Here is a 16,358-nt window from a genome sequence, read left to right as displayed (position 1 = left end):
TTTAACCTTGCTGGGTCTGTTTCTTCAAGCATAAAATGAGGAACATGGACTAGCAGATCCCCTTCCAGATCTAACTTCTTTTACAGTCTGTGAATGTTTTTCTTTACTGAATTTGGAATTGCAATGATAGGAATTCACCCTGCAAGTTTATCTTTTGCACTAAGCAGGCTTACTTAGGATGCAAATTTAAGCCAGAATGGAATGTTTGAGGCATCTTTACCAGTTCATTAATGAGCAAAGGTGTAGCCACTTGCAACTTAGACTCAGGGCAGACACCTAATGCCAAAGACCCTGGGTTAAGCTCTGCCTCCTATACTATCACTTGTGGTTGCTCATCATTTTTTTGTGTTGTTATTATAAGCAGGCAGCATAAGAGGCCGAGGGCGAGGTGCTGCTGGCAACAGAGCCCCAGGGCACAGGGGTTCTTACCTCGGGGGATATTCTGCTGGCCGTGGTATATATAGCCGATATCATGAAGGGAAAGGAAAGCAGCAAGAAAAAGGATATGAGCTTGTACCAAATTTGGAACTCTCTGCCGTCAATCCAGTTGCCATTAAACCTGGCGCAGGTCAGTATAAACCAGAGTGAGGATGTGCCCATTCAGCCTAAACCCCAGCCCTCTCTTTGAAGCAAGTCCAAGCCTTCCTCAGGCCCTTTTATCTGCGCATGGGTTTTTCTTCTCATAGGCAACCAGAGACTAGGCACAGAACCTGGTTGCCTAGACCCTCTTTGTCTGGAACTTACGGGAATGGTCATCCAGCTCTGATCATGCTCAAGTCAGAGTTTCCAGTAGCAGAGTTTTCAAATGGGTGCCCTTTTTAGACTTTTCTCATCCAAGACTGAGCAGGCAGAGTTGGTGGGAGGAAAATTGAAGAATAGTAGGCTTTCCATAGCTTCTGTCAACTAACACTGATTTTTTCCTTACTCAGGCCTATTTCTACCCCAACAATGAGAAGCCAGGGGGTGAAGCTTATCACTAGTTCTAAGAGTTGTAGGGAAGGATGGAAGATTCTCCTTCAGGAGCAAATACATTCCCTTATCCCTTGTCATGGTCTTAGCAAACAAGAATTGTTGGGAACAAGGCAGCAGTGAATGTTTTTGCAGCTGCTAAGTCCCTGGATTCTAATTTATTGCACTGATTTCCTCTTCTTGCTGGATCAGTAGATTGGGGGCAGGGAAGCTCAAGTAATTCAAGGTAGGGACCTTGAACTTAACTTTCACCACCAGGCCCCACAAACTAGTTTGCCAGCGTTGCTAATGTCCATTGGTCCCCAGTGTGAGTCAGGTGCTCCAATTCTAACCTGCAGGGAATTTTATTTAACTCCACTGTGCGAGTCTTACACAAATTCGGTATTAGCACACACCACACAAGTATGGAAGGTAGATTTGCCAGTGGATAATTGGCGTAATCATCCTCCAGAACTCTTCACAGTTTCACCGAGATTGAAGAGTAGTTTGAGAGAATTCTCTCTTTAAAGTTCAGCTACCAGGATTTTCTTCTGGTTGAGGATCGTTCTCTCCTTTCACTGGCTAAACAAACAAAGAAGAATCCAGGAATATATGCATTTGGGGCATAAATTTGCATTGGCCTCAGGGCTGAAAGGCATTTTCCCAATAGAGCCCCCTTTTGAAGTAATCCTGTGGTGATTTTTTTGCCTGTGAAATTCTTTCTGCAGTTAAGTAACTCCTTAGACTGGATTTCATGTAAATGCTACTGGCTCTATAAGCAATGGAAAACTGATTGCAAATCTCTGTAATCCCATAAAACCAAGTTTGTATAGAGGAATTGTCACTTCTGCTTGCTGGGAAGGACACTCTTGTTGGCAAGTTGCAATGGCTTAAGGTTTAACTAGAGGAAAGAACTGTTAGACAATTTTTAGCCATGTAAAGTTGTGTCTTAAGCCTGACGGAGAAATTCCTGTGGGCTGATAGCCAGAACAATCCAGAGTTACTTAGTACAACCCCATGTAGTTTAAAGTCATAACCCTCTTTGGGCCCCATCCTTTTGGCCTATATTTCTGAATCATCCAGAAAATTAGAACTTTGTATTTTAAGAGAGGCACCAGGGCAGTAGTGAAGTATCTGTACACAAGATGAATGGACGACATGGTAAAAGATTTAAGGTTTTAGTATATTTTATTGAATGACCACACACCATTTTCTCTTTATCTTAGATGAAGTCAGTTGGAGAAAAATCCACAGTTGGAGAAAAATCATAAATGAAAGCATTCTTTCTGTGTTCATTTCATATTCTTGCTTACCCTTCCAACATAAACTATTGCAAACTCCCCCAAATCAGGGCTAGTATCTTTTCTATTTATTTCTATGTTACATTGACATTCAGTAACTGCTTTCTGTTTGAATCTCTAGTTGAAATCAATCCTTTTGGACTTTACTCACAGAAACATATCTTTGAATTGGCAGGTTCCACAAAAACAAACAAAAACCAGTCACTCCACTGCTTCACTGTTGGACATTGGAAAATTAGGGAAATTTCCATTTTTTTAATTGTCTATTTTATCTTGAATCTGTAATGTTGGTATCTGAAATGCAGGGCGGAGAGAATGAACACAGACCTGAGTTCTCAGAATGAAACCCTCAATAGCACCTGCTTCTTAAAAAGTGGTGAAAGTGAAAAAGACAGTAGGGCTGGTGAAGAGTGAGGTGAGTGATAGGGAAGGGGCAGGCCTCCAGTCTGAGATCTGACTTCTTAATCTGAGCCTGTTTTCTCAGAGTCTACAAGCCCTTTCTTGCTCTGTAGAACATCAGAACTAACATTCAAAATGAGAATTTTTTTTTTTGGTTGAAGTAGTGAAAACCTTTGTGTAGAAAAGATTGCAGAAACCTAACTCTTGTCCCTCCTTCGGTGACAGTCTATCAGGAGGCTCCATACCCCTGCAGTTCATTTTGACAGACAGACAGGAGGAGTTACTTGCTCCCCTCCTGTTGGGTAGCCCCAACATGGCTTGAACTGAGCGAACATTTGTTTGCATGGAGAAGCTCATGGTTGGTAAACTTGGGTTTTAAAAATAACTTAGAGCAAGTAATTGTCCTTCCTCAGCTTCTTTGCCCCTGTTGCTTTTCTTGCAGTGGCCATCCCTGCCATTGGGCCCCAGTATTCCATGTTTCAGGCAGCTCCAGCTCCTAAAATTATTGAAGATGGCAAAATCCACACGATGGAGCACATGATCAGCCCCATTGCTGTGCAGCCAGACCCAGCCAGTGCCGCTGCTGCCGTCATTCCTGCTGTGTCTACGCCACCACCTTTCCAGGTAAAGTTCTTGTCGCAGTTGTTTACAGTGGTGTGTGAAGTGTCTCTATCTTGGATTCATTTAGAATTCAGCACTAAGAATTTACTGTGTGACTAGAGCTGTCTGTAAGAACTCTAGGGTTGGATGAGAGAAAGATAATTTTTTAATATAAATCATGAAAAAAGAAAAAACATAAAATTAATTGTGCTACCCTAATGCTTTTGTATTAGCAGTGGGAAATAATATGCAAAAATAGCATGTGTAATTTTTTCAGTGTCATAATATTGTGCATACCATTTTTTTCATGACAGGATAATTTTTAGATCACGTTTTTATATTAACAGCACACAAAGTCCAGGGAGATATTTCATATTCCACATGGCAACTCAAAAGAGGATTTTTTTAAACATCTCTCTCTCTCTCTCCCCCCCATATATATAATGCATATGTGTGTATTCATATACACAAAGAGAGAAATACCTATTTTGAGATTTGGTAGGTAGGTAGATAGAGCTTTACAATATTTCTTAATCCTCTCCAACAGCCATATCTCCTGCTATTGTCCTATCTCCTCCCAAACTAATTTCACTATTCTAGCCTCCTTCCCAATCTTTGCTCATAGGGTTCTTCTGCTTATTATACAGTCACTACAGAGTTTCATCTCTTCTATAGAATCTTTCCTATCCACCTAAGTCTTGAGAAATCATCCCTGCTTTACTTCTCTTACCTGTAAAATTACTTGGCATGGGTCTGCTTGCATGTTCTATCTCAACAATTGAAATTAAGCTCCTCCAGACTAAGGGCTACGCTTTTTTTTTTTTTTTTTGGTGTCTTCAGTGCATAGCACATAAGTACATGCAAATGATGTATCATTCATCCAGACAAACAAACAAAATCTCATTAGAGCAATTATCTGTGAGACAGTGAATCACAAATACTGTATTACTCACCTATCACAAATACAGAGGCCCAGGGCTTCTAATCTAATTGGATAAGAATTACCCAGGGAACGTGTTTGAAAGTGGAGTCATAGATTAACTCCCCAAAGATTCCAATTTAGTAAATCTGGGATGAGGTTCTAGAATCTATATTTTGTAAAAGCTCCTCAGTGATTCTGAAACAGAGCCAGTCCTGTGAACCCCTGCAATAGGCTGCAGTTTCCCTGCTGTTGCCTACCCTGAGCATGAGTCTTAACTGCATTATTCAGAAAGGGTCAAACCGGTTGAAGTTTATTCATCTATCAATGTCATCAAGTATTCTTTAGCTTAAGACTTCCTGAAGGGGGTAAAAAAAAAAAAGGAGTAGGTTGTTGGGTTGTATATGACTAACACTGTAGAATGACAGCAAAGTGTTATTTGTTACTTGTTGACTGAGTATAAGTATCTACAGGAACTTACAAGCAATAGTTAGTGGGATTCTGGTAATAATTTCCAGTTCCTCTTTACTAAGAAACTAGTGAACATTTGTCTAAGCATGTAGTTTCTGTTGTGGTCAGGTCCAAATTCCGGGTCCAGTAATTAATTATCTTCTGGGTCCCATACTGTTCGTGCCTCATATCAGCCTGCCCTGGATGTTGCCATCGGGGCCCTTATCTACAGTCTTTGTTATGAATTTGCTCAAAGTACAATCGTTATCAGTTGCTTCATGTGGAGATTTTTTCCTCCTCCAGTGCATTCTGCAGAAAGCCTGAAGCTACTTACTTTTTAACCTGGGAGTGGTTTCTCTGTGTGGCCTTCGTGCTCTTCTTCAAATCTAAAGACTCTGTGTCCTGCATCTGAGTTCTTTGTCCTGTGTTCTCTGGCATGTTCAGCCCTCTGCCTCCTTTGTATTCTCTGCCAAATTGCAGCAGAGGAAGAAACATTTTAAGCTCCGCCGATTGGCAAGTAGAGCACTTTTTTGAGTGGGAACCCCTCTGGACACTGATTTCCCAGAATGGCCTGCAGAATCCACCTGTGTAACACCTGTATAACCTCCTTCTCCTGGCTTGCAGACTTTTAGGAGTGTTTCTGTTTAGCCAGTTTGTATCAAAATTTCATGTTGCCTTTATAAGCAATAAAGAAATGTTTGCTGGTGTAGACATACTTTTTCATGTCGCTTTCTCACGGTGTTCTCATTCTTAACACCAAACCTGTGGTATAGGTAGAGGAAGCGTTACCAATCCTCTGTAACAGATGAGAAAACAGAAGTGCCTCTCTCCTCCTTCCCTCCATGCAATACTTGTCCAAGGTCATGTACCTACGAATACAGCCAGGGCTGGAGCCTGGGTTTCCTGATTTATGTGTTCCCCTCGTTTGTTTTCAGTTGCACGTCCTGCCTCGAACTGTTACTTGTGGCCAAGGCAAAGTTACTTAGACCAGTGTAAAGGGACTCTTTAAAACTAGAGGGAAGAGAGGTGACAAGGAAAATAAGTTTCGTGGAACAAAATGAGGGGAGAAAGGTAGTTGGCCTGGAGTCACTGTTCTTATTACCTATAAACCTCAATGGCAAAAATTTGACAAAAATCAGAGAGAGCAGGAAGCAAAATTCACAGACCAGCCCCAGTCCCATATTTTTTAATTCAATTTTATTGAGATATATTCACATACGATACAATCGTCCACGCCCAATCCCATTTTAAACCCACAGTTTCAATTTCCTCACCTGAATTAGTTCATGCTTTTAAGACGTCAAATGGATAAATTGTTTCCCCCACTGCCACCCCTGCATTTTTTTTCTTTTGTTCCTTCTTTTTGGTGCCCTCACCAAATAATGCAATTGTTCAGCACTTGGCGCTTTACAACAACACTTTCACATATATTCTCATGTTACAGATAAAAAAAAAAAAAACAAAAACAAAAACTAAGGGTCAGGGAGGTGACTGAGTTGCTTAGAACCCTGTGTCTTGCCAGGGGCAGAGCTGGCGTTGGAAGGCAAGTCCCCTGACTTTTATGCCCGATCTGTGCTCCATCCTTATATCACAGTGAGTGCCACCTGTAAAAGGGACATCACAGAGGATGAAAAGAGAAGCCACGGGTTTGGCAACCAGCTCTTAAATTCAGATTGGCAGGGTGGATTTTGAGTCTTGGTATTTCTCAGAGCACTCAAGAGGACTTCCATCAGCCTTCCTCTCTCGGCCCTGAGATGATTTTATCAGAACAGGCAGACAGGCTGGGAAGAGCCCAAATGCCCCCCTGGTGCCACTCGCCAACACTGCTGGCCCCTCTCCCCTCCTGTTGGGCCATCCCCCTTGAGTGCTGCCCTCTCGACAAAAAACAATCAGCTAATAATGCCGTTTGTTTGTGGTCTTGAATCATTACTGGGACCCCAGGCCTTTAAGGAACACGTCTTTGGACATAAACAAAGCCCACACCTTTCTCTCAGTGCCCTTCACGTATCTGTCCCACACCAAACAACCAATGTTTCTCTCATCACAGAAACAATCAGGGGCATAGTTTACTCTGTATATATGTGGACATGATTAAAAATAGTGCTGGTTTATATATATAGGGATGTGTTAAGTGTTAGAGAAGCATGACGTATGCAACCTACTCTCAAATGTTTACATAATAGAAAGACAGATGATTGATAGATAAAGGTATAATAAATGTCATAAAATGCTAAAAGTTGATAAATCTGGTTATCTGGGTGAGGGGTATATATTGGAGTTCTATGAATTGTTTTTGAATTATTTTGCAACTTCCTGGAAGTTTGGAGTTATTTCAAAATAAAAAGCTAAAAAAAAATATTGCTGGCTGTAAAACTTAGATTTCATTGAGTCTCACTTTAAATCGTTTGGTGGGCAAAAAGAATTACAGCCCCTCTTAAACTATTTTGCACAACTGAAATTGGAAGCAAGAAGTATTGATAGGATGTTGCCCCAGTGAGCCGAAAGTGGGCAGGATCATGTCTTTCGTTTGTCCCACGTGACCACTAGCTGGGTGTCTTGCCCACAGCAGGTGTTCAGTAAACATTCGAGAATACGTAGTTGTATGTGCGTGGGAATTCAGATCACCATACACTACCTGCCACGCAGTGAGTGGAAAGGGAGGCATTTCACATGCCCTACCTCTGTGCCATCCTGCATCCGGGCCAAGAGCAGAGACACAGATTGCTCACATTTACTGGAAAATTAGAGTGCAGGTGGGTGGTAGTTGGCCAGTGGGGATTGCTATATGGCTGAGCCATGAGCCACTCTCAACATTATAAATAACAGCCCAGTCCTGGGCACATGGTAGATAGATGCTCAAAATGGATTTGTTCTTGCCTGATTAGTTATTGAGGGTTTCTATTTTCCCTTAAGTGTATTACCAATTACCAACACATAGTTTGGATCAGAATCACTCATTTACTCAACTGCTACTTACTGAGTGTCGGTGCTTGTCCCTGGCACTATGTTGGGGGATACAGTGGTAAGAGATGTCTTTTCTTTTTTAGTGTTTATACCATCTTGGGTCTTGTGCCTAGGTTAAGCCAAGCGTCTGGGGGCACCCAGAGCACTTAGTGTTTCTGGCCTTATTCTGTCATTTCACCTGCCCCAAGCTGTTAGCCAGGACACATTTAAATGCATAAATTGGCCTTGGACTCTGTCACAGTGAGCATCCTGAACCCAGGTGTCAGGCTGGGCTGTGGCACATGGAAGAGTTTCACTTAAATGTTACTTTCCCTGTGATTTCCTCCCTTTCTACAATTATTATTAGTCACGTCTCCATACATTTAGAAAAGATTGCTTATGTCTTGCTTTGAACCAGAGTCCTTGTAGTACTGAAGTTTCTCTCCATGATTGTAAACAGTTGCTCATGAGATGCTCATTACAGAGTGTAGTAGGAGGCAAGATAATGTAGGACTAAAAGTGTAGGCTCCAATACAGCACTATTATAATCCCAGTAACAAGCTGCCATCATCTAGTGCTGTATTGTAGGTGAATTGGATTAAAGGGGTTGTTTAAAGTCATGTATGTCACCAATTAAGATGACAAATATAAATAAGTTCTTGCATAAACTACTGCAAATGTACGACATTTGTACAGAGAGTTAATAATAGAGTAGTATATAAGGAAAAAATGCCTATTGCAAGCTACAGACTATATTTGACAGTAATACCTTAATGTTCTTTCATCAACAGTAACAGGTGTACCACACCAATAATTGGGGCAGGGGAGGGTGATAGGAGATATGGGGTGTTTTGAGTTTTCCCTTTTTTGTGTCTATCTGTTATTTTTCTCTTTGTTGCAGTGAAAATTGTCTAAAATTGAGTGTGATGATGATTGCACATCTAAGTGATGATATTGTGAGACATTGATTGTATACTTTGAGTAGAATGTATGGTATGTGAATATATCTCAATAAAATCTGCAGATTAAAAAAAAAGTGTGTGCTCCAGAGTCACACATTCCATTGCTTTAAAGCTGTGTCACCTTGTTCAAGTCATTTAGCCCATTGGAATCTCTCCATATATGCATAGTTCCAACTTCACTGGTGGTAGTGATGATTCAATAATGTCATACCAAGAAAGCACTTAGCGCCTAGCAGATAGCGATCTCTCAGTTATTTTTAATTGTTATCATTAGTACAATTATTATGATTACAGGTAAAGAAAGTACTCTTAGGTTATGAAGTTCCTTTGAAAATAATTTTGTGACTCCTTGGTTTGTGGATTTTGTAAGAGAAATGGTAACTAATTCCTTTATAAAAATCAAGGAAGATTTAATTATGTTAGTCTTATTCTCCATTTCGCATATCCTGAATTGCTTATTTTGAAGATGTATTAAGTCACAGAGACACTAGCAGTATTTACTCCAGGACATTCTGTGGAATATACAGTGCACCAGGTATTTTGTTAAATGTATGTTTTATTACCCAAATTTCCCATCCATGAAGTAGCTTACCAAACTAGCTCCATGGCAAATGCTTTGGGAAATACTGAACACATGCCTATTCCTATGTGTTCTGTAAACATAGTATACTATATGTTGACATAGAGAGACCTTAAAGGAGCCAGTGGTGGCCATCTATAGTGGGGTTGCAGTCTGAGTGCATGCTTTACCTAGATTGTCCTTCCCTACCTCCTCATTGGGAAAACTCCTCCTTAGCCTTCAAAACCCAGCTCAAACGTCCCTACTTCTGAGATACTTTCTCCAGCTCTTCAAGTTATTAGTTGGTTCCTTCCTTAAGCTTCCATAGCCATTTGTGTATATAGTGGTGTCATATCTTGGGTGGGAGATGGATGAAACCATAACATTGCCTGAAAATGTGTTTAGTCAGAAAATCCCTTGAGAGCCTATCCTTTGGAGACCAGTACACTTTTTCCATTAAGTTAACACAGTCCCTTTTCCTCTCCATTTTTGAAACAGATCACTCCATTTTTGAAACAGATCACTGTTCATTCAGATAAGTATGAGTTGAGGTTGCTGACATTTTAGGGACCATGTTTTAGGAAAGATACTTGTAATCACCGTAAGATCAACTAGTGATCACCTTTCTGGTCAGACTCACTCTGGAGCGTGCCCACTGAGTAGAATGGTGGGTAGAAGATTCTAGAGTTTCTCTCTGCATTCCAGTTCTCTCACTTCCACCAAGACTATATCACTGAATTCGAATGAACTAAGTGCCTTAAGGATACTCTCCACCTTACCTCGTACTGTTCTCTGTGTACCTCTCGTGCTGGTGATATGAGGATGGGTGCTTGCTTACCACGTGTTCAATAAGGATTCTTTGTTTCTTTCTCCAGGGCCGCCCAATAACTCCAGTATACACGGTGGCTCCAAACGTTCAGAGAATTCCCACTACCGGGCTCTACGGTGCCAGTTACATTCCATTCGCTACCCCGGCCACAGCCACGATTGCCACACTACAGAAGAACGCGGCCGCAGCCGCCGCTGTCTATGGAGGCTATGCGGGCTATATACCTCAGGCGTTCCCTGCGGCCGCCATTCAGGTTCCCATTCACGATGTCTATCAGACATACTGAGGGCGAAGACAAACCATCAGGAGTACCACTGAAGGAACGCTTTACTATTTATGAAGAAAGAACATGTTGGATTAGCACACCTATGAATCCTGAAAGTGAAGAATGTTATCAAATATTATACTGAAATATTTTATATACATGAAGTTTTCACTAGTTTTTTTAAGACTTTTAAATTTCGCAGGCCTGTGTTCATACATTTCCAAGAGACTTGTGTGGTTCGTGCCTTAAATACCATCTCTCAAAAATTTCTATACTGTAGGACATTATTTGTATAGAGGCTTTTTTTTTAAAAAAAGGATATATTTTCAGTATGAAGGTTATTTTCTTAACTTCTGCACTCCAGAGATCTCTATTTTGTAGTACCTTCAATACTGTATCAACTATATATGAAAAAGCACACTTGAGCAGCTAGGGAACTATTTTGAAAAATATATTCAATATTTGAAAATACAAACAATAGTGCTTTAAAAATACTACAGGAAAAGTTATTTTAAAAGTTTATACTGGAAAGTGCAATTTTAAAATGAGTAAAACCTCTGCATTTCTGCTGGCTTTAAGGGTTGATGGTGTTGCCGTGCTATCTGTAACTTTTTTTTTTTTTTTTTTTTTAAGAAATTAAACACTCAGTCTCTCCTTAAACAAAGATTAAGAAGACTTGTCAGACTTCTGAGTCCAAACACTGGAAAGCTCTTACCTGCCACCATTATCCTGGGCCCCTGCTCCTTCTTCATGTGACTTGGCTCTTAAGCCTGTCTGCTCCTTCCCTCCCCAGCCCCCAAGCCAACTTCAGTGTTCGGCAAGTCTAGGGCAAATGAATAACCCGGTAGAGAAAAAAAAGGTGGACTTTTATGCTTCATCCTGGGTTTTGTTGAGGTTTTTTGGTCTTGTTTTTTATTGTTGTCTTGTTTTTTGCATTTTTTAAAATTTTTGTTTGTTTTGGTTGGGGAAGTATTATCTTCTATGCATGCTATTTTCAATAGCAGATTATGTGTAAGCACAAGGTTTTAATAGTTTGCATAAGACATCTTTGCATAGCTATTTAATTGTCCAATATGAAATTTTAATTTTCTTTTTAATGCCTTTATTTTATTTGTTTTTCAAGTATGAGTTGCAGGGACAGAGAATGTATGTTATAGACAAGACCCCCAAAGAGTCTTGTCAGCAGAAAGTTATGCTTCTGGTTGCCTTATCATGTTTCATGCAAAACGCCTGTGGTCCTTAGGGGTGTTGGAAACATTATGTTTATTGGACAGGGCTTTTACTCCCTCCAGGCACTTGGCAGGTGAACTGGATTGGGCTGTGCACAGGTGGAGGAGGAACCCATAGGAGTTAAAAAATGTAGTTTGTAAATATCTTTTAATACTCATTTTTAAAGTGGTTTTATATTGCAGAAGTTCATGGTATGTTGTTTAATGCAAAAATGAAACCATTTTACTTCAATGTTATTAAAAAGGTTTGTTTTATTAGGAAGTAAATGTGTTGTTGCAGTGTTTTGTGGCCTGTTTAAAGGCTTTTGTTTAGCAAAGTGAATGTAAAATACAGTAAAATGTTAAGTTGCCATCTACTTTATGAAATCCATCAACTTGGAATTTTTTTTTTTTAAACTATCAAGGAAGTGAGGTGTGCAATAGATAGTAAGTATGCAGTCATGTTTTTATGTCATGTTTAGAGATCCATGAAATTGCTCCACTTACTGGAGTTTTGCTGATGGCTGAATTGTGGATTAATAATAGGATCATGCCCTTAGCGAATGTTTAGTTTTGTTTTAAAATTTAAGTTAAGAGATTTCTAGATGCCTTTCCCCACCCCACCCCTCATCTTGGGATGGGATGATTTATATATATATATATAAGCAATATTTATTTAACTTCTATAAAATTATTGAGAGCCGGGTAAGGCCTTTAAACATTCCTAACATTCCTTTCCATGGTTCTTGAATGACATAAAGTAATTGTGCAATGTTGCTGATGGTGAACCTAGCAAGCTGCATTCAAATTCAAATATGTTGGAATGAGTAATCCAACAAAATTCTATTTGAATCAGATCCTCATCCCTTGACTTTGTGTGAAAGGAGTACTCTCCTTCCAGTGAAGGATTATCACAGAGGTTCATTAGATGAGACTCTGACCCAGTGTTCTTACTGTATTTTACATGTGCCTGTAAATTATTTGCAAAAGAGAAAAAGGAAAAAAAAAAAGAAAAAGAAAAAAATGAAATGGAAAAAAAAAAGGTATCTTAACATGGCAACTCCTAAACTACCTTAAAAAGCAAATGTTGGTGACATAGCCAGTTAAGTATCAGTGAGCCTTCTGTCTTGGTCTGTCCCTGTTTCAAAACCATTTCATGTACACTACTGAGGTAAGTTTATAACTTGAAATGTGAACTTTTTTTTTTTTTAGGGTTAAGAACAAATTATATAAATGTTTTTAAAAAAAAGTTTTAGAGTTCCCTGTTTTCAAACATGCTAGTAGTTTAGTTATTTTTAGCTGCATTGTTATTTGGAAAGCTTTTAAATTTATTTAGATATTGTTCCATTTACATTCTTAGGATATAGTAAATAAAGCATTTCTTTAAAACCATTTCAAGACCTAATTTTTAATTGTGTTTTCTTTATACTGATTTTGTTAAAATTAGGGAAACCCTTGTCAGACTGGGAGGATTGACTAACTCAGTGTTTTTAGTTGGAGAAACCAGCAAGTCATTGTCATGCCTTTGGTTGGAATTGTTATTGAAGATGGGGTCCATGGTTGAGTTATGAATTACAATTCTTCTCAAACTTTAGCTCACATGGCAGAAGGGTGAACACTCAAACAGTACTCACATCTCGATTGGAATAAGATGTGGCAAAACCTGTCGCTGCGCTCAGCACTAAAGTTGGTTTCTTATGATCGATCCCAAGAGCTTTACACTCAGAACTCTAAAAGGAGGCAGTTGATGTGGCATTGAGTTATTGGGCGAACCTGTGAAAGTGCTGGGGTGAACTTGATGTTGGATACTTCACCTGAAACCAAAGCCTTCTGTTTCTCTTTTTCACCATGCACAGCAAGGTTAGAACAAAATACTTCCGTCTTTTTTTTCTAGAGAGCACCACTAATTTCAGGCAAATAAGATCCATCAACAAAGTCCATCAAATAATTCAAGAGAAAATGGTGGGTTGTAAATGGACTTACTTCTAAAGATTTCCTCACTCGGCTTCACCAGTGATTAAGAATTTAGCTTCTTAATCTTGAGCCCGAGCTCTGGCCTCCTGACCCCCGTTTCTTGGAATTCTAACTTCCTACTTACCCTCATTTTGCAGATCAGGATACTGAGGCTTTTTTAGAGGCTGAACAGGCTGGGTAACTTGCTGAAGATTGCACAGATTATTAGGCAGTGGTTCTGGCTTGGAGCCTTGGAAGTTTTGCTCAGAGCCCATGGGTTTTTCCATGGCTTCTAAGACTTTAGCGTGTATCAGACACTCTTGGAGTTCCTTTAAGACTCTGGTTGTTGGGCCCAGCTTCAGAGTTTCTGCTTTAGTGGGACTTAATCAGGAGCCTGCATAATTTGTATTTCTAACATGTTTCCTAGGTGCTGCTGATGGTGACAGGCTCCAGACTTTGAGTTCTAGGTGCTGCTAACTGATTCTGCATGTAAGTGACATGGCCCAAGCATATACTATGAACCTGTGCTCTTTACAGGAACAGTTATCTTACTAGTGGCATTGTTCCCATTTCACAATTGAGGATTTGTGAATCAGTGTGTCAGGATGAGGGACCTTCCCAAGTTGCAGAGGTGCACTATGCTGCAGCTTGGGTTCAAGGCTCTTTGGTTTCCGTGATGTGAAGTAGCCCCTCAGTATTTTCGTTTTGTTGTTGTTGTTGCTGTTAGTTGTTGTTTTTAGTCAAGGTCACAGAGCTAGTAAGAATTTTTTAATAGCTGCCCCTATCCCTACAACGTTGTTTTCTTTCCCTGAGAGTCCCAGCGTTAGGTGTTTCTAACATCACCACTTTATTGTCCTTGCGGTCGGTCCTCAGGGACTACAGATAAAGTCAGTTCGTGCCAAAGACCCATTTCAGAGCTTCGGAAGTGCTATTTCAGTAAAGGCGAAACCTGTATTGCTAGGCAAGTGTCGTTTCTAGATTTCAGTTGGAAGTCTTTTAGTGTTTTCGTACGCAACGTCTTTCCTTGGGCTGCAGCCACCATCTGCTCATGGGATCTGAAGCTCTCTGTCATCTGCAATGATGGGTTGACAATGCCCCGTACTTTTGCAACCCACTGCCTCCCTGTTGAGCTAGACTGTGTATGCTCTTGGTAGATTTAAGGAATTATGGTTGCAAGGCAGCCTCTTCAAAGTTATGTTGGCAGTAGAGCAACTGTCATGGGATGTCATGTACCCCTTTTTGATTCTTCGTTAGAGGCTAGGTGCGCTGGATTTTCTTTTTATAAAATTCTAAACATATCACATGCATGACAATATACATAAGCTCTTATTTAGTTCAGAAATTGAAATGATCACGTGCACGGAACATTGCCTAATATTTAGAACCTCTGTGGCACTGTCTTTCATTTTATTTTTCTGTCATGTGTAATGGATGCTCGTAGTTTGTACATTCCAACATTTATTGAGTATTATTTCATGATATGCTAGTTTGCTAGGTCTTCTTCAACATTCGTTAAGTGTGCTTGTTTTTTCTGGTTTACTAGATCTTCATGTTTTAAGGGCATATTAGGGTCCTTGACTATTTAAAAGGAATGTTTATTGATACTCCCTTCTGTTTTCATTTGCAATTTACCAAATCAGATAAATTCTTAGAAATATTACTAAAGTGTTCTAAGCTTTCAGCCTTCCAGTTGTATTTATGGAGCCAACTGCATTTATGTTGAACTGTCAGAAGCTGGAAGTTTGTCTTGAGCACTGATGAGCTATGATTGGACGACTTGCAACAGACATCTTAGAGCGTGGGCCCCTAGAGGAGCTTCTGCTCTCCCTTCAAGGCTGCTGTCTACTTCTGGCACGCTGGTGATGCCCTTCATCTTTCTCTTATTACTTAAGGAATGGAGTTTGGAGACCTCCATTACCTGGTGCCATAGTGTCTATATTTTTCTCTCTGATGTTGTGGCCCACATCATTTTCTTGTGCCTGCATAGTGCTTCCCCACTCCGTTGGTTCAGCCCTGCATTGGACAGGAATGCAGAGTCCTCTGTAGTGAGTGATTGGGGAAGACAGTCATCCAGGGGGCTGCAGGGGAGTAGGAGGGTCCCATGTTATAAATTTGCTTTTTCTTTTTGCCAAGGATTGGTCGGGGGTTGCACATGTGACTGCAGTTCTGGACAATAAGATATAAAAGGAACACTGAACCTTGGATTTGCTGAGAAATATTTTTCTCCCTAATTACTGTATGGAAAGCTATTTTTCTTGGCTTGTTCTACTTTGTTGCTTTCCAAAATCTTTTTTATATGATTGTTCCATTTACACGTTTTAGAATAGTGCCTTAGTTATTGCCTGATTCTCTTATGACGTGTCACTGAAGCCCAATTGTTTCTGAGGTGACCTTGGTGGGCGTACTGGGTCAAGACAAAGGCTTTGGAGTTCCTTAGTATTATGGTAACCCTAGAGCTGTTGCCCATTCAGTTTTGGTGGGATTAGAATATTCACTGTCCATTTTTCGGGACCTTTATTCCAAGAAGTGGTGGTGCAGGTGGATATGTGTCATTTCCATCTGCCTAGTAGCTCTTCTTGGGACCTTGGCCCAGCTATCTGATTGAGAATCAAGTCATTTGCCATGTTTTATAGCTATAGTGCATACGCAGACTTAGACAGTTTTGGATCAGGTTATCATTAGTTCCTTTCAAACCGTTGCTTCCCTAAGAATTGAATGTTCTGGAAATGCAGTAGATTCTAAATGTGCTCTAGCATCTGTAGGTAGATCTTTCTGGATGTACAGGGACACCTGTGGGCTAAAATAATCTGTATTTAGCATAATTTCCCAACTCTCAAGTAGAAATATCCAAATCAATGAGGGCTCAGTCAAGGCCTGCTCTTGGCATTTCTTTTTCTTGTTCTTGATTTTCCTTATGTTTAGAGGGAGATAGCCATGTCTTCAAAAGTCCAAGACCTTAAAGGGGGCAATTCACTTAGCTTTAGGCTTATGGGCCAAACTCTAAACCTTGGAGCCTGTCAGT

General features: G+C 40.2%; 1 protein-coding gene across 12 annotated transcripts in view; it reads left to right on the top strand.

Annotated features, from left to right (window-relative positions):
• Positions 1–12,775, top strand: part of RBM47 (RNA binding motif protein 47) — a 175,872-nt gene extending 163,097 nt beyond the window's left edge. For 11 of the 12 annotated variants that reach the window (XM_037829640.1, XM_037829644.1, XM_037829647.1 and 8 more), the window contains 3 exons: positions 362–568; positions 3,091–3,272; positions 9,957–12,775. In XM_037829640.1, coding sequence (XP_037685568.1) covers positions 362–568; positions 3,091–3,272; positions 9,957–10,196 — 629 coding nt within the window. In that variant the 3' untranslated portion in view covers positions 10,197–12,775. The remainder of the gene's footprint in view (positions 1–361; positions 569–3,090; positions 3,273–9,956) is intronic. The other variant, XM_037829642.1, reaches the window with a different exon arrangement.
• The last annotated feature ends 3,583 nt before the right edge of the window (positions 12,776–16,358 follow it).

This window comes from Choloepus didactylus, chromosome 3, assembly GCF_015220235.1.
Source record: "Choloepus didactylus isolate mChoDid1 chromosome 3, mChoDid1.pri, whole genome shotgun sequence".
NCBI classification, from domain to species: Eukaryota; Metazoa; Chordata; class Mammalia; order Pilosa; family Megalonychidae; genus Choloepus; species Choloepus didactylus.
The sequence above is the reverse complement of the archived record's forward strand: the minus strand, read 5'-3'. Positions and strand labels throughout refer to the sequence as shown.